This window comes from Canis aureus, chromosome X, assembly GCF_053574225.1.
Source record: "Canis aureus isolate CA01 chromosome X, VMU_Caureus_v.1.0, whole genome shotgun sequence".
Lineage (NCBI taxonomy): Eukaryota > Metazoa > Chordata > Mammalia > Carnivora > Canidae > Canis > Canis aureus.
Window position 1 is genome coordinate 64,194,345 of NC_135649.1, and position 18,334 is coordinate 64,212,678.

An 18,334-nucleotide genomic window follows, 5' to 3' on the forward strand; every position below is an offset into this window, starting at 1 on the left:
TTATTTATTTATTTATGAGAGACACAGAGACATAGGCAGAGGGAGAAGCAGGCTCCCTGTAAGGAGCCCGATGTGGGACTCAGTCCCAGATCTTGGGATCACACCCTGAGCTGAAGGCAGATGCTCAACTGCTGAGCCACACAGGCGTCCCTGTAGTACATATTAAAGATGATTTTAGAAAGGTTTTCTAAACAGATGCTTTTATTAAGTTTAAAGAACCACCCTTTATTCTGAAACTGTTTCCTAATTTGTGGAGGGTGTGTTAAAATAGTCTTTATTTTATAAAATGATGAAAATGAACAGTATTTGGCTTTAAATTTTTAATTTTGGCAAAGTGAAAAGTTGACAGCCCTATATTATTATCCATTTAAAAAAGTTTACTGTGTACAATCCAAGTCAGCGAACCACTGATACAGAAGTGTAATAACAACACTTTATAACTCAACTCCAGTAAGATTTATATTGGAGTGATCTAATCTTCACTTTATTGAAACACAAATCAGATTAAAAAAACCCTCAAAAAAGCAAAATCATCCGTTGTTTCCTTTAGCACTTGCTAACACTCTGTGTTGTATAAATATTTCGGATCTATCTCATTAGGAAAGAAAGTATCAAAAGGCCGATAATAAGTACTTAAGAAGTGATTACCTATTTTACTTCAGTCTGTTTTGGTGCCTTTGCTATATATCTTTGAATAAAACTAGTAATAAGGAGTTTCAAATCCAAAAATAACAAGTGCAAAACTATAATTCCAGCTGCAAATTTTTGACTGAGCTAGAGAGTTAATCTTGATTGTAGAGTGGTTGTTTATCCCGTAAGAGTTATTGTTATTTCATGCAAAACTGAGAATCATGCTACCTTCCTTTTGAACCTTTCTGTAAGGTATTCTGTGACTTACGAATTTATATCACAAAGATACTGCAGGTGCAAAACACCTCATTGTATACAAAAGCCGCATGATTGCTTTTATCTTATATTTTCAGATGTTTTCCTTAGGGTAAACATTGAAATTTATTAGGAATATATTTTATTTTAACAAAATATGTCATTAAAGAAGTATTTTTTTATACTTTTAGGAGTAGATTTTTCTATTAACAAATTGGTCTTTGAGGAACATCTTGAGAAATTTTGGTATGAGTGAGGCTACTGCACTGACTACTTTTTTTGGAAAGTGAAAACTCATTTATGTTGTTTTGTGTTCTTTTACCATGTATATAATTAATAGCACTCATGCCCCTTATCTGCCCTAGTTTGAATATTATTAGGGATTTCTGATTGCTTCAATACTTAGTATATGGTATTTGCTTTCATTTCATTAACAGAATTTATGAAGTAAATTGAAATTTAAGTGCCAAAAATACTATCTTCCAGTTTGAGGCACTGTTTCATAAGAAAGTGGTTTATTACACGTTGATTTTCTAAGAGTATGTTTTGCTGTCGAATAATATTCTCATGTGGAGTTTTGTCTTGGAATGCCATTTGTCTGAATAAGTTGATTAATTGTTGTGGGCTTGTCTGATATTATAGTTGTTGGATGATGGCAGCAGCATAAATATAGGATTGGAAGATTATGCAGCATCTAATTGCAATTGTTCAAAATAGTGGAAATGTCCCTCAGATTTTTAAATATATCACAGAACTATTTATAATTGGAAAAAAAATAAGTGCTAAGAGATTTTCAAAAGTTTTGTTTGGTAGCTTAGGTTAAAACATGGTTTTGGTAGTCTTTTAATGACAGTATAAAATCTTTTTACATGTTTATTTCTATTACGATACTGAGAATTTTTTTTTGAATTTGTTACACTTCACCACCAAATATATAGTTTTTTTTACTGTCTTTTTACTCAAGAATTGCCAAGAAGATGCTTTTAGAAGAAATTAAAGCCAATCTTTCCTCAGATGAGGATGGATCTTCAGATGATGAACCAGAAGAAGGGAAAAAAAGAACTGGAAAACACAGTGAAGAAAACCCAGGAGATGAAGGTCAGCTCCAAAGAGAAGTACAGAATGTCATAACTTGATTGCTTGACCAGTTCAGTCTTTGAGGACTATGAAGTTTCATAATATATGCATTTGGAGTTTAATAAAACATTTAGAACCTTACTATTACCTTATTCCTTTTGAGTGTCTGGTAATAATTGTACACGTTTTGTTAGTTATTGCCAATAAACAGATGATTTTTAAAGCAAAATAATTTTTACCTTTTAAAAAATCTACAAGTGTCTATTGGTGATATTTAATTAATAAATCTGAAGGGTTTACTGATTTATTTTCTCCATTTAGGAACAAAAAATCAAGTCAATTATGAATCAGATTCAGATTCTGAAGAATCTAAGAAGCCAAGATACAGACATAGGCTTTTGAGGCACAAACTCACTGTGAGTGATGGAGAATCTGGAGAAGAAAAAAAGATGAAGCCTAAAGAGCACAAAGAAGCCAAAGGCAGAAATAGAAGGAAAGGTAAGACATTTTAATTCTGAGTGTAAAGAACATATCATATTTTTTTAAAGGTAAGAAGGGAGAGAGAAAGAGGAGGAGGGCAAAGGGAAAAGGAGAAAGAAAACCCCAAGTAGGCTCCATGCTCAGCAATGAGCCCGACGTGGAGCTTGATCTCATGACCCTGGGATCATGACCTGAGCTGAAATCAAGAGTCAAACACTTAACTGACTGAGCTACAGGTGCCCCAGTAACACACTGGTTTTATAACTAATTATAGTAATGAAATTTAAATATATCTGGACCACCTGTATTGAGTATCAGCACACTGGTAAAAGCCATTCTCTTACATGGGAGTGAAATAAGAATTTAGAGTGAGAAGAGAACCCAGAAACTTGAGAGATGACACAAGGAATATTGATTGCCTGTAACTGCAGGAAGAAATAATGCTTTCCTAAGGAAGAATAGAAGATGTAATTAATTTGGGTAGATTTATTATATGCAAAGCTTGTACGCAGTCAGTTTGAATTTTCATTACATTAAAAGTCTGAATCCTTCTGCATTGAGTGCTTGCATATTTCTAGCATCATGGTAAATATTGAGAATATAAAAATGAATAAGGAAATCATTGTCTTCTATGATGGTTTTCAGCCTGGTTACACATCTGGACTACTTTGGGGATTTTGAAATATATATATGACAAGACTCCATCCCAAGCCAATTATAGTATAATTGGTGGTGGTGAGACCTAGGTATCTGCATATTTTATAAAGCATCTCTGATATGTAGCCAGAGTTTGGGGTCAGTAGTTTAGTAAGAATTTTTGACATTAATATTACATGAAATTATAGCACTATGAGAGATGTTTTTTATGATAGAGGTGTTGTATAGTATGGCACAAAGGAAGATTCACAACCCGAGCTGAAGGCAGATGCTCAAGAACTGAGCCATTTGGATATCCCTCAGGTTTTAATTTCAGTCCCCAATCTCCCTGCTATTGTTTCCTTTTCAGAGTGCTTAGGTCATTTCTTTATGTATTCTCTTCATAGTTTCTACTTGTTATAAATGGTAGAAGAGTCTGTATTTGCCCTTACTCCATCTTGGCCAGCCTACTTTGCTTCTTTTGAATAACCAGAATTCTTTTTAGTTGATTCACTTTTGGTAATAATGAATTTATTTTACTGATGGTTAAGTTCTTTTGTTAATTCATATACAGTTAATACTTATATTTTAATATAGAACCATAGTTTTATAACTAGTTGGAATACATTTGAATTATTTTTATCAATATTGAGTTATTAACTGGTCTAAGCTATATGATGTGCGGTATCCACAAATGTATATGCTATGGATATTCTCATAGTGATTCATGTTTTAAATATGATGGTATTGGCAAAATAAATGAATTGCATTTCTCTTGGAAAATATTTAATAACTTAAATTTTTTTTTAAATTTAAGTAAGCAGTGAAGATTCTGAAGATTCTGATTTCCAAGAATCAGGAGTTAGTGAAGAAGTTAGTGAATCTGAAGATGAACAACGGCCCAGAACAAGGTAAGTATCATATCACAGTTTCAAAAATTGTAGGAATCTTTTCTTTTTAAATATTTTGTTTATTTATTCATGAGAGACACACAGAGAGAGAGGCAGAGACATAGGCAGAGGGAGAAGCAGGCTCCATGCAGGGAGCTGGATGTGCAACTTGATCCCAGGACCCCAGGATCATGCCCTGGGCCAAAGGCAGACACTCAACCACTGAGCCAACCAGGCATCCCAAATTGTAGGAATTAATATGAATAACCATGCTTCAAGTTATCTGTAGAAAGGTTGCTGTTACTAACAAAGTAAAATATGTAATACTTTGATTTGAAACCAATTGTGAAAATTACTAATTTAAAAAGAGTTGAACATATAAACATTTCTGGTTGATTATGTGTTATAAACCAAGTGGGCTTTCAGTGTGCAAAAACACTCTTGCCTGTAATTTTTGGTTGTTATGGGAGGATGCTATAGTGTAGTAGATTAGAGGTTCTGTAGACAAAACTACCTTCTGGCTTTGCTATTTGTTATTTGTATGAATACTCTGTGCTTCAGTGTCCTCGTCCTTAAATTGGGGGATTACAATAGTACTTACCTTATTGATTATTATGGGCATTGAATGGGCTTATAATATGCCTACTTGGCAAATAATAAATATCCCCTGAATGCTAATTACTAGTCTTGGTAGCATACTAGTATTAGAGTATTTAAGATTTGTTTGTTCTCTTAATACACATAGCTACTGATGTAGATTAGTAGCTATTTAAAATTCTGCTTACTTTTTAGTATAGTATTTTAGATAATACTAACCATTCTAAGAATTTTTTATTTCCTCCAGAATATTGCACCTTGGCCTTTTGGCTAAAATCAAGTGTATTTTCCCCAGAACAATATTATCCATTTATAATTTATTGAATGGGCTGTTTGAATTTGTGTAAATGTGATATGTGTGTCTGCATAGGTGTCAATACTTGTAAATTTTAAAACATTTGAGATCTTTTTAGATTATTACATACGAGGTTGTGCCTGAAGTATAGCAACATATTACATTAGGGAAATAATAGGATACAAAGAGAGAGTTTTAAAACTGAGAATTCACATAATACAAAACACACCATTTTAAAGTGTAGAATTCAGTGCTTTTTAGAGTATTCACAAAGTTTTTCAGCCACCACCACTATCTAGTTTGAGAACATTTTCATCACCATAGAAAGAAACCCTGTACCCATTTCCCATTCTTCCTGCCCTCCATTCCCTGGCAAAAGCTAATCTACTTTCTTTATGGATTTACCTTCTGGACATTTTATATGATCAGTTTCATATAGTGTAAGTATCTTTTTAATGAATGGATTCTTTCAGTTTGCACAATGTTTTCAAACTTCATCCATGTTTAGCTTTAGTACTTTTATTTTTAAAATTCTTTTTAGATGACCGTAAAATACACGTGACATAAACTTCACTATCTTACCCATTAAGTGTATATTTCAGTAGTGTTAAGTATATTCACATTGTTCTGAAACTAGTCTCTTAGCTTTTTAAATCTTTTTTTTTTAGGGTGCTAACTCTTTATTTTTATTTTTTTTTAAAGATTTTTATTTATTTATTCATGATAGTCACAGAGAGAGAGAGAGAGAGAGGCAGAGACACAGGCAGAGGGAGAAGCAGGCTCCATGCACCGGGGGCCTGATGTGGGATTCGATCCCGGGTCTCCAGGATCGCGCCCTGGGCCAAAGGCAGGCGCCAAACCGCTGCGCCACCCAGGGATCCCAGCTTTTTAAATCTTGATAAATAAACTCTCTTCACATAAAACAATAACTCCCCTTTCCCCCATATCCTCAAGCAACTACCATTCTACCTTCTTCTGTCTCTGTGAATTTGATTCTTGTCAAACCTTATATAAGTGGAATCATATAGTATCTGTTATATTGTTGTGGCTGGCTTATTTCACTTAGTACAATAGCCTCAAGTGTCATCTATGTTGTAACATGTATCACGGTATCCTTCCTTTTTAAGGCTAAATAATGTACCACTGTGTGCATTTACCACATTTTGTTTATCTTTTCATACATCATTCAACAATTGTCTTACTTGTACCCTTTGCTATTGTGAATAATGCTGCTGTGAACGTGAGTGTACAAATATCTCTTCAGTCCCTGCTTTCAGTTCTTTTGGTTTTATACAGCCAGGAGTAGAATTGCTGGATCATATATGATAGTTCTAAGTTTAACTTTTGAGGAACAGCCACATTGTTTTTTGTAGTAGCTGTACCATTTTACATTCTTACCAACAGCATATAAAGATTCTACTCTCTATATATCCTCACAAACACTTGTTCTTTTCTGTTATTTTGGGGGGGCTGGGAGGGGACACTAACCATCCTAATGATTGTGAGGTCATTGTGGTTTTAATATGTATTTTCCATAATGGTTAGTGATATTGAGCCTCTTTTCATGTGGTTTTGTGTGCTCTGGGTTAGATGAGACAGAATTCTGTCCCTTGGGCATCTGCCAGAAAAGCCAGAACGTTGGGAGCAAGTCTTAGTCTTTACCTTCCTTCCTGGAGAAGGAGCTGTGAATTGGGCAGGTTCCTGCTGACCTCATTGAACTGAGTAGGAAAGTGGGTACAGCAAGTATGAGTAGAGATGCTACAAAATATCCAACCATTTTAAGTGTGACTCTTGGTTAGGGTGTTCACTTGGTTGCTAAAGATTCTTAACTGATTTATAGAGTTCTCATAAAGTTAGTTTTTTAGCATATGTTGTTTATTTTGGCTTTCTGTGGGAGAAAAAGAGCCTGGAGTTTACTAGTTGCCATCTTTCCTGTGGTCACCTGGCTATTTTATTACTTTTAACGGCTGAATAATATTCCATTGTATAGATAATAACACATTTTATTTATCCATTCATCATCTGTTGATAGACATTTGGCTTGTTTCTATTTTTTGGCTATAATGAATACTGCTGTGAACATCTGTATATTATTTTTGCATAGTCATATGTTTTCATGTTAATTCATAGGAATATACCTATTAATGGAATTGCTGGGTCACATTGTGCCAGCTTTCTTTTTTTTATTTTTTAAATTTTTATTTATTTATGATAGTTACAGAGAGAGAGAGAGAGAGGCAGAGACACAGGCAGAGGGAGAAGCAGGCTCCATGCACCGGGAGCCCGATGTGGGATTCGATCCCGGGTCTCCGGGATCGTGCCCTGGGCCAAAGGCAGGCGCCAAACCGCTGCGCCACCCAGGGATCCCATGTGCTCAGCTTTCTAAGGGAACCATCAAATTGTTTTGCATACTGGCCTGGCCCATCATTTTACATTTCCACCAGCAATGCACCAGAGTTCTAATTTCTGCACATCTTCACAAACATTTACTATTTCTGATTTTTTTGATGATAGCCAACCTAGTGGGCATGTGGCAACATCTCATTGTGATTTTGATATACTTTTCCCAAATGATTATTGATGTTGAACATTTTTGCATGTGTTAACTAGCCACCTCTATCTAAATTCTTTTACTAATTTTTAATTGTGTTGTCTTATTATTGATTCACAACAGTGCTTTATATGCTGGATATAAGACCCATATCAGAATCCATTGCTTAATCCAAAGTCATAAGGATTTATGGCTCTTCATTGATGAATTTTATAGCTTTATCTATTATATGTAGGACTTTGATCATTTTTACCCTACAATCTTTATGAAATTTTATGAAAATAAGCTTCTAGGTTTGTATGTTTAGATGGTTTTCAGTATTTTCTAGTATAAATACTTTTCATAAAAATATTTGTAGGGGCACCTGAGTGGCGCAGTCAGTTAAGTGTCCAACTCTTGGTTTCAGCTCAGGTCCTGATCTCAGGGTTGTGAGATTGAGCCCCACATTGGGCTCCATACACAGGGCAGAGTCTACTTGGGACTCTCTGTCTTCCTCTGCTCTTTTCTTCTGAAACAAATAAATCTTAAAAAATATTTCTATACTCACACATCTAGAGATATAGAAATATTTTTATTAGGCATTGTTATATATATACACACATGTGGGTATATTGAGACACTTGTTAGATTACTTCACTCAGTAAATTACTGAAATAACACTGTTGAGTCCAAATTGCATAATTTTAAGACTTTTGTCATGCATATTTTCATCTTTTTTCCTAAGTTTTTAAAAAAATATTTATTCATGAGAGAAAGAGAGAGAGAGAGACAGACAGAGGCAGAGGCAGAGGGAGAAGCAAGCTCCTTGCAGGGAGCCCGATGTGAGACTTGATCCTGGATCCTGGAATCATACCTTGAGTCGAAGGCAGACAGACACTCAACCACTGAGACACCCAGGCATCACTTTCCCTAAGTTTTTATTTAAATTCCAGTTAATATGCAGTGTAACATTAGTTTCAGATGTAGAATTTAACGATTCATCACTTACATATAATAACCAGTGCTCATCATAACAAATGGTTTCCTTAATACCCATTACCCATTTAACCAATTCTCCCACCCACCTCCCCTCCAGTAACTGTCAATCTGTTATCTATAGGCCAGAGTCTGTTTTCTGGTTTGCCTCTCTTTATTCTCCCTATGTTCATCTGTTTTGTTTCTTAAATTCCACATATGTGTGAAATTATATTTGTCTTTCTCTGACTGACTTATTTCGCCGAGCATAATACTGCTCAAACCATGTCATTGCAAATGGCAAGATTTCATTCGTTTTGATGACTATTATTCCTTTGCATGTTTGTAAATGTGCATACATACACCAAATCTTTATCCATTCATCAGACAAGGAACATTTGGGTTCTTTAGATAATTTGGCTATTATTGATAATGCTGCAGTAAACTACAGGGTACATGTATCCTTTCAAATCGGTATTTTTGTATCCTTTGGGTAAATACCTAGTAGTGCAAATGCTGGATCATAGGGTAGCTCTGCTTTCAACTTTTTGAGGACCCTCCATACTCTTCTCCAGAATGGCTGCACCAGTTAGCATTCCTACCAACAATGTAAGACAGTTTGCCTTTCTTCACATCCTTGCAAATACCTCTATTTTCCTGTGTTGTTAATGTTAGCCATTCTGACTAGTGTGAGGTGATATCTCATTGTAGATTTGTGTATTTTGCTGTTGATGAGTCATGTTGATTATTTTTTAATGTGTCTAAGGCCATGTGTATGTCTTCTTTGGAAAAATGTCTTTTTGTCTCTTCCCATTTTTTAACTAGATTATTTGTTTTTTTGGTTGTTGAGTTTTATACATTCTTTAATATATTTTGGATACTAACCTTTATCAGATGTCATTTACATATATCTTCTCCCATTCCTAAGGTTGCCTTTTAGTACTGTTGCTGGTTTCTTTCACTGTGCAGAAATTTTTTATCTTGATGAAATCCCAATATTTTATTTTTGTTTTTGTTTCCCTTTCCTCAGGGTACATATCTAGTAAGAAGTTGCTATGGCCAATGGCAAGGTTACTGCCTGAGTTATCCTCTCCTGTCTGATATTTAGGTCTTTCATCCACTTTGAATTTGTTTTTGTGCATGGTATAAGAAAATGGTATAGTTTCATTCTTCTACATGTTACTGTCCAGTTTTCCCAAAATCATTTGTTGAAGAGACTTTTTTCCATTGGACATTTGTTCGTGCTTTGTTGAAGATGAGCTGACCATATACTTGTAGGCCCATTTCTGTTTTTTTTATTCTATTCCATTGATCTTTGTTTCTGTTTTTGTGCTAGTACCATACTGTCTTGATTACTACAGCTTTGTAATACAGCTTGATGTCTGGAATCATGATGCCTCCAGCTTTGCTTCTCTTTTTCAGGATTGCTTGGGCTGTTCAGGGACTTTTGTGGTTCCATACAAATTTTAGGATTGTTTTAGCTCTGTGAAAACTGGTGGTATTTTGGTAGGGATTCCATTAGATGTGTAGTTTGCTTTACGTAGTATAGACATTTAAGAATGTTTATTCTTTGCATCCATGAGCATGGAATGTTTTTCCATTTCTTTTTGACATCTTCGATTTCTTTCCTCAGTGTTATACTTATCAGAGTTCAGGTCTTTTACATCTTTGGTTACATTCATTCCTAGGTATCTACTATTTTTAGTTTGGTTGTAATGGAATTGACTCCATGATTATTCTTTCTCCTGCTTCATACTGTTTGTGTAGAAATGCGAAGAATTCTGTATGGTGATTTTGTATCCCAAGACTTTATTCAAATTGCATATCAGTTCTAGCAAGTTTTTGGTGGAGTTTTTCAGTTTTTCTCTATAGAGTATCATGTTATCTACAGACAGTGCAATTTTCACCTCTTCTTGTTGATTTGGATGTTTTTTCATTCTTTTTGTTGTCTGATTGCTGAGGCTAGGACTTCCAGTACAGTTTTAAATACCAGCAGTGAGAGTGGACGTCCATGTTTTTGTTCCTGACTATAGAGGATAAGCTCTCAGTTTTTTTCTCACTGAAGATGATATTAGATGTAATTTTTTCTTTGGTCGATTTTGGGTATTTATATAAGTATTTTTTTTCTAATTGTTTTTGTTGAAGTTCGAATTGCCACCATATAGTATAATACCCAGTGCTCCTTCTATGCCTACACTCTGAAGAGTTTTGATCAGGAATGGATGCTGTATTTTGTCAAATGCTTTTTCTTCATCTATTGAGAGGATCTTATGGTTCTTGTTTAGTCTCTTGTTGATGTGATCTATCACGTTGATTATTTAACGAGTGTTGAACCATCCTTTCATCCCGAAGATAAAGCCCACTTGGTCATGATGAATAATCCTCTTCATGTAGTGTTGGATCCTACTGGCTAGTATCTTGTTGAGAATTTATGCATCTGTGTTCATCAGGGTTATTGGTCTGTAATTCCCCTTTTAGGTGGGGTCTTTGGTTTTGGAATCAAGGTGATGCTGGCCTCATAGAACGAGTTTGGAAGTATTCTGTTCCTTTCTATCCTTCGGAACAGCTTTAGTATAATAGGTATTATTTCTTCTCTAAACGTTTGATAGAATTCCCCTGGGAAGCCATCTGACCCTGGACTCTTGTGTCTTGGGAGGTTTTTGATGACTGCTTCAATTTCCTCACTGGTTATTGGCCTGTTCAGGTTTTCTCTTTCTTCCTGTTCCAGTTTTGGTAATTTGTGGTTTTCCAGAAGTGCATCCATTTCTTTTAGATTGCCTAATTTGTTGGCATATAGCTGCTCATAATACGTTTTTAAAATCGTTTGTATTTCCATGGTATTGGTTGTGATCTCTCTTGTTTCATTCATGATTGTATTAATTTGTGTCTTTTTTCTTTTTAATAAGGCTGGCTAAGGATTTATCTTTCTTATTAATTCCTTCAAAGAGCCAACTCCTGGTTTTGTTGATCTGTTCCACAGTTCTTTCGGTCTCTATTTCCATTGAGTTCTGCTCAAATCTATTTTTTCTCTTCTGCCTGGTGTAGGTTTACTTGCTATCCTTTCTCCCAATTTGTTTAGGTGGGAGGTTAGCTTGTGTATTTGAGTTTTTTTCCAAGGTTTTGAAGGAAGCTTGTTTTGCAATCTATTACCCTCTTAGAACCACTTTTGCTGCATCCCAAAGATTATGAACAGTTGTATCTTCATTTTCATTAGTTTCCATGAATCTTTTTAATTCTTCTTTGATTTCCTGGTTGACCCATTCATCTTTTAGTGGGATGCTCTTCAAGCTCCATGTGTTTGAGTTTCTTCCAAATGTCTTCTTGTGATTGAGTTCTATTTTCAAAGCACTGTGGTCCAAAAATATGCAGGGGAGAATCCCAATGTTTTGGTATCAGTTGAGACCTGATTTGTGACCCAGTATGTGGTCTATTCTGGAGAAAGTTCCCGTCCACTTGAGAAGAAAGTGTATTCAGTTGCGTTTGGATGGAAAGTTCTGTAAGTATCTGTGAAATCCATCTGGTCCAGTGTATCATTTAAGGCCCTTGTTTCTTTGGTAGTGATGTGTTTAGAATATGTCATTTGCAGACAGTTCTGTGTTGAAGTCTCCTACTATTTGTGTATTATTATCTAAGTATGTCTTTACTTTGGTTATTAATTGATTGATATACTTGGCAGCTCCCACATTAGGGTCATAAATATTTATGATCTTTAAGTCTTCTTGTTTATATATCCTTTAAGTATGATATAGTGTCCCTTTTCATCTCTTATTACAGTCTTTGGGATAAACTTTATCTGATATGAGGATTGCTACCCCAACTTTCTTTTGAGGACCATTTGAATGGTAAATGGTTCCAGCCCTTCATTTTCAGGCTGGAGGTGTCCTTCGGTCTAAATTGAATTCTTGATGACAGTATATAGATGGGTCTTGCTTTTTTACTCTTGATACCCTTCATCTTTTGATTGGGTCATTTAGCCCATTAATGTTTAGAGTAACTATTGAAATATATGAATTTAGTGTCATTGTATAATGTATTCAGCCTCTTCTCTGTGGATTGTTTCTTTGGACTCCCTCTTTCTTTTACAGGGTCTCCGCTAATATTTCTTTTAAAGCTGGTTTGGTGGTCACTTATTCTTTCAGTTTCTGTGTATCCTGGAAGCTCTTTTTCTCTTCTTCTATTCTGAATGAAAGACTTGCTGGATAAAGTATTCTTGGCTGCATGTTCTTCTCATTGATTACCCTGTATATATCATGCCAGCCCCTTCTGGCCTTGCAGGTCTCTGGAGAGGTCTGCTGTTAATCTAATATTTCTTCCCATTTAATTTAAGAATCTCTTGTCTTGCATGAGTTCAAGAATTTTCTCTGTATCTTTGAAATTTGCAAGTTTCACTATTAAATGTTGAGGTGTTGTATGGTTTTTATTGATTTTTGGGGGGTCTTCTCTATCTCTTGGATCTGAATGCCTATTTCTTTCCCATGATTTGGGAAGTTCTCAGCTATGATTTGTTTAAATGTACTTTGTGGTCCCTCCTCTCTCTCTCAGTCTCTTCTGGAATCCCATTTAGATGTATACTCTCCTTTTTCAAGCTGTCATTTATTTCCCTAAGCCTTTCCTCATGTGCTCTTATTTGTTTTTCTCTTTTTTCCTAACCTTTCTTCCTTACCATCAACTTGTCTTCTATGTGACTCATTCTCTTTTCCACTTCATTAACCGTAGTTATTAGAACATCCAGTTTGGATTGCATCTCATTTAATCTGTTTTTAATTACAGCTTGATTAGATCTCAATTCTGAAGTAAAGAAGTTTCTGGAGTCCTTTATGTTTTTTTTTCCACAGCCACCAGGAAGTTTATAATTGTACTTCTGAATTGAATTTCTGACATTGTATTTATTTATTTATTTTTTATTTATCTATTTTTCTGACATTGTATTTAAATCAAAGTTCTATTACTGTGTGATAGAGAGTACTGTTTCCGTTTCTTTCTTTTGTGGTGAATTTTTCCTTCTAGTCATTTTGTCCAATATAGAGTGCATGTATGAGTGGGCTGAGTCAAAAATATCAACTAAGACCTTAGTAAAGTACACCCTAGATGATTTCAAAGAGGTCAGATACCAGAAAATAAAAAAGGAGAACAGAAGAAAATAAAATAATAGGACCACTAAAGTGAAAAATTTTAAAGTAGTAAAAATAAAAAGCCAAGAACCAAAAACATAGGAGAAGAAAAAAGAAAAATATTAAAAAAGGAAAGAAAAGAGGAAATAGAAGAAAAAGGGGGGGGATGATGGTGGTGAGGAAGTGGTAGTGGAGAGAGAATGTAGTCTATCTGAGAGGTCTTAGAGGGTGATCCTTTCGGTTCTGATTGTATTTTGTTTTGTATGTTAGAACATGCTCAATCCCAAATTTATATAAACCAGCAATACTTATATAAAGCTCCAACATTGACCACCAAAAGATAAAAGAGGGGAGCCGAATGGGAAGGAAGAGAGATTATAAGATCACAGAATGAACCATCATGGTATTCCACTTGGTTCTGGATGTATGTTGGTCGTGTGTTAGAAGGTACTAACTTCCACCATTGCAATTGAAAATGAGGGAGAAAAAACAAAAAACACAAAAACAAATATGCATATCTTGTATATCTAATTGAATACATTGAAGGGAATCTAAAAGTGAAAAATATGTCTAAGACAGATAATTGTGGAAATATGAAAATGAAAATGGAAAAAAAAACTTGAAAATGAAGAGCTGGTATAATATTGTAGTTAAGGTGAGAAAATGGGAAAAATATCGGAAATTTTCTTCTGATACAAAAACTAGTTGTAATGGAAAAAAAAACCCACAAAACCACACAAAACAGAAAGGATCCTGTTGTTGTATATAGTATTTTCCCTGAGTCCTGGAGCTTTCCAGTGCTGCTTGGTCAATAAACCTGCTCTTCCCTTGTTATTCCAGCAGTTCTTCTGGGGGAGCGCTCTGCTGTGCTGATTCTCAGGTGTCTGTGCCTGGGTGGAGATGCCCTGCCCTTTGCCATATGCTGGGTTCAGTGTGAGCTTTCTATCCTGTGAGGCCTTTTTTCCCTAGAGGCCCCGCCTCTTGCAGGCACAAGGTGAAACAAAGAGGAAAAACAATGGCAGCAGCCAGATTTCTAGTTCTGGAGTTGAGCTCATATCAGTATGAGTTACTGATACTAACAGCAGTATCCCAGTTCTCACTGGCCTAGGTGCTCTTGGGGGCAGGTGCAGGTGCAGTTGCACTGATCTGCATAGCCTGTAAGGCGCCCAGCGGCAGGAGAGTTCTTCCTTTCCTGTGTCCTCCCACTTCTGCCTATCCCAAGTGTAAAGAAGGATCGCTGGTTTTATCCACTTGGGCATCTTGGAATCCGGGTCTTGTGCTGCTGTATTTGCACTCCCGCGTATGTCTTTCCATAAGGGAACGGGGTACAGCCATCTCCATCTGGAGCTGGTCCGACTAAGCAACTCGCTTCTCCCAAAAGCCCCAGAGGGCTGCAGCTCTCCAGCCCTTTACCAACACTGGACCGTGGTTTGCAGTGAGCTTTTCCCCAGGTACTCCATCTCTTACAGTGACTCCGGGAATTTTGAGGCTTCACTACCCCTCCTGCTATTTTGCCCAATTTCCCCGCTAAACAATTTTCCATCAGGAAAAACTCCAGCGTGGATTTTAAAGTTCCCACATCTCCTGGGCTGGGCTTTCCTGCCCCTGAGGTTTTGATGCTCCACTTTAGCCCGGCTACTCCAGGTTCCTCTCTCCCACTTTATTCTTTTTAGATTTTTTTTTTCGCCTTCCTACCTTGTTAGAAGTGAAAACTTTTCTCTCTGTAGCATTCCAGCTGTTGTCTCTTTAAATCTCAGGTTGAGTTCATAAGTGTACAGGATGTTTTGAAAGTTATCTAGGTAAGTTTTTGGGGCCAGGTGAGTTGAGGACCCGTACTCTTCTGCCATCTTACCCCTCCCTCTTAGATGTAGGTTTTTCATTTATGGCCTTTATGATATTCAAGTATGTTCCCTGTATCCCTACTTTGTGGAGGGTTTTTATCATGAGTGGATGCCGTAATTTGTCAAATGCTGTTTCTCCATCTATTTAGAGGATTATATAGTTCTTATCCTTTCTTTTATTAATGTGGTTTATCATGTTGATTTGTGAATATTGAATTGCCCTGGTAGACAAGGAATAATAAATTCCACTTGATCATGGTCATTGAGTCTTTTAATGTACTGTTGAATTAGATTTGCTAGTAGTTTGTTGAGAATTTTTGCATCCATGGGTCATCAGGGATAGTGGCCTACTTGTAATTCTCTCTTTTTTAGTGGAGCCTCTTTGGTTTTGATATCAGATTAATACTGGCCTCCTAGAATGAATTTGGTAGTTTTTCTTCCAGTTCTATATTTTGGAATGGTTTGAGAAGAATACATATTAACTCTTCCTTCACTTGATCTTAGCCAAAAGGCCGAGAAGCGATACATATTAACTCTTCCTTAAACATATGGTAAAATTCCCCTGTCAAGCCATCTGCCCCAAGATTTTGTGTTTTGGGAGATTTTTGATTACTCATTCAATTTCTTTGGTCTTATTGGTCTGTCCAAGTTTTCTCTTTCTTCCTGTTTCAGTTTTAATAGTTTATATGTTTCTAGGAATTTATCCCTTTCTTCCAGATTGCCCAGATTGTTGGCACAGAATAATTCATAACTTTCTCTTACAGTTGTATTTTCTGTGGTCGTTATTTCTCCTCTCTCATTTGTGATTTTGTTTATTTGGATCCTTTCCCTTTTGTTTTCGATAAGTCTGGCTCAAGGTTTATAAATTTTGGGATGAATTTCTCTGTCTTGGCATTAGTCTAGGTCTTTTTCTTTGCGTTAGAAAAGCTTGTCACGTTTCTTGCTTCTGAGAGAAATGGCTTTATAGAAAAGAATCATATACTGTCCAGGGCCTGCTACTTCAGTAAGTACCTCTTATGTGTCTGTGCCTATGCTGAGGTGTGCAGTTTATGGGGATTGTCTTCTGCTGGTTCTTTTCTCCCCAAACATCTAATGCCACCTCTCATAAATGCACTCTCCCAAGAGGGAACAATCTCTCCTAGTGCACTTTAGGTGATCCTCAGATCATGCCATCTGCCTGTGAGTTGCTTTCCTGTCTTCTAAGAGCAGGGCAGCACTTTCAAGTCTATTTCAGCCAAGCCCAGGGACCTTTAAAACTCCAGTCTTTGAGCTCCCTGCTTCCAAAAACTCATGAAAATCAGCTCCTTTCATTTTCCCAGCCTATGGCTTTTGGGACTATCCTCTTTGCACATCCTTGTGTGCTCTACCCTCTCTCACCTTTCTCTCTGACCAGGGCTCCCTCCCTTCTGCATCACCCATGATCCATTTCTCCCCTAAACCACGTCTCTGCACTTTCTTCTTGGATGTGCCCTCTTCTCTCCCTCTAATTGTGCTGTTTGTTCTTTCAGTCTTCAGGTCTTTCCTTAGGTCTTCAGAACGATTTGATAATTATTTACCTGTGTTTGAGGGGCAATACAATCCTAGGGGTCCTTTTACTATTCTGCTATGGTAACTCCCTTTTGTCATACCTATTTTCAAACTGTCTTATAGAAGTCATTTTTTTCCTTCCTGCAGCATAATATGTAATTAACCATTTTCTCACTTTTTCAACAATGAAATAGTTTGTAGTCTGTTACGTAGAACATATATCTTAAGGAGTATTTTGGTCCATTTTTAGCTAATTTTTATATATTATGTTAGATAGATAGGGGTCCAACTTCATTCCTGTGCATGTAGATAACTAGTTGTCTCAGTACTACTTATTAAAAAGATGTTTTTTTTACCTCTTGCATTTTCTTGACATCCTTGTGGAAGATCAGTTGATCACAAATATAATGTTTTATTTCTGGACTCATATTTCTCTTTCATTGATCTGTATGTCTGTTATTTATGCCTGGAATGTGCTGTCTTGATATATGTAACTGTTTACCAGCCTCTAAGCCCAGAAGTACTTTTTTGCCAACGGCTGTTGTTACTGTTTTCTTTTTTTAATATATGTGCACTTATATGAAGAAAATAGTATCTAGCCCTTATAATCTGCCTTTTTTTTTAAGTAATGGTGAATATTTTTCATTTGTATATTGGTTATTAATATTTCTAAAGACCCTCCATCCATCTTTAAAAAAATTTTAGAGAGTGAGTGGGGGGAAGGGGAGAGGGAGAGAGAAAATTTAACGTAGACTCTACATGGTTCTGGATCCCGTGACCCTGGGATCTTGACTTGAGCCTAAATCAAGAGTTGGACGCTTAACTGACTGAGCCACCTAGGTATCCTCATCCATCTTTTAACTGATGCTAAACCTCTCCTCTGAAAAACTTAAAATGTTGATCATTGGATTAAAATTAAGGGTTATCAAGTGAAGATTTTTTGCTTTTTGTTTTCCTTGTCTTTTTAAGGAATGTACTCAAAGGTAAATTAGCTGTAGAATAGTATGTAATTAATTTAAGGAAATTTGTCATAAGGTATTTCATTTTGCATTTTAAATGTTCTTTAGATCTGCAAAGAAAGCCGAGTTGGAAGAGAATCAGCGGAGTTATAAACAGAAAAAGAAAAGGCGACGCATTAAGGTTCAAGAAGACTCATCCAGTGAAAACAAGGTAATGACGTTTATTATGTGCTTGAGTTACAACTACAGTAGAGTAGAAGTAAATATGTTACTACTTTTTCTGCATTCCATTCCTTAGTTTAACTTTGCTGGTTTATTTATATTTTAACACCTTTGTGGAAGGATTGACTTATTGAATGTATAAATATGCAAAAATAGTATGACACATTACTGATTTTTTTTCTGTTCCTTAACTAAATCTGATGGAAATTTTAAGTTGCTCTTATTCATTATTTTACACTCTTGGTGCTATAGAATTGATGAGAATTATTCTATTTTCTTAAGACATAAAACATTTTATTCCGAATAATG

General features: G+C 35.9%; 1 protein-coding gene across 9 annotated transcripts in view; it reads left to right on the plus strand.

Annotated features, from left to right (window-relative positions):
- The window catches only part of ATRX (ATRX chromatin remodeler), a 328,475-nt gene that overhangs the window by 141,792 nt on the left and 168,349 nt on the right, over positions 1 to 18,334 (plus strand). For all 9 annotated transcript variants that reach the window (XM_077888250.1, XM_077888255.1, XM_077888252.1 and 6 more), the window contains 4 exons: positions 1,850 to 1,983; positions 2,284 to 2,460; positions 3,896 to 3,989; positions 17,912 to 18,014. In XM_077888250.1, the coding sequence (XP_077744376.1) occupies positions 1,850 to 1,983; positions 2,284 to 2,460; positions 3,896 to 3,989; positions 17,912 to 18,014 (508 nt within the window). The remainder of the gene's footprint in view (positions 1 to 1,849; positions 1,984 to 2,283; positions 2,461 to 3,895; positions 3,990 to 17,911; positions 18,015 to 18,334) is intronic.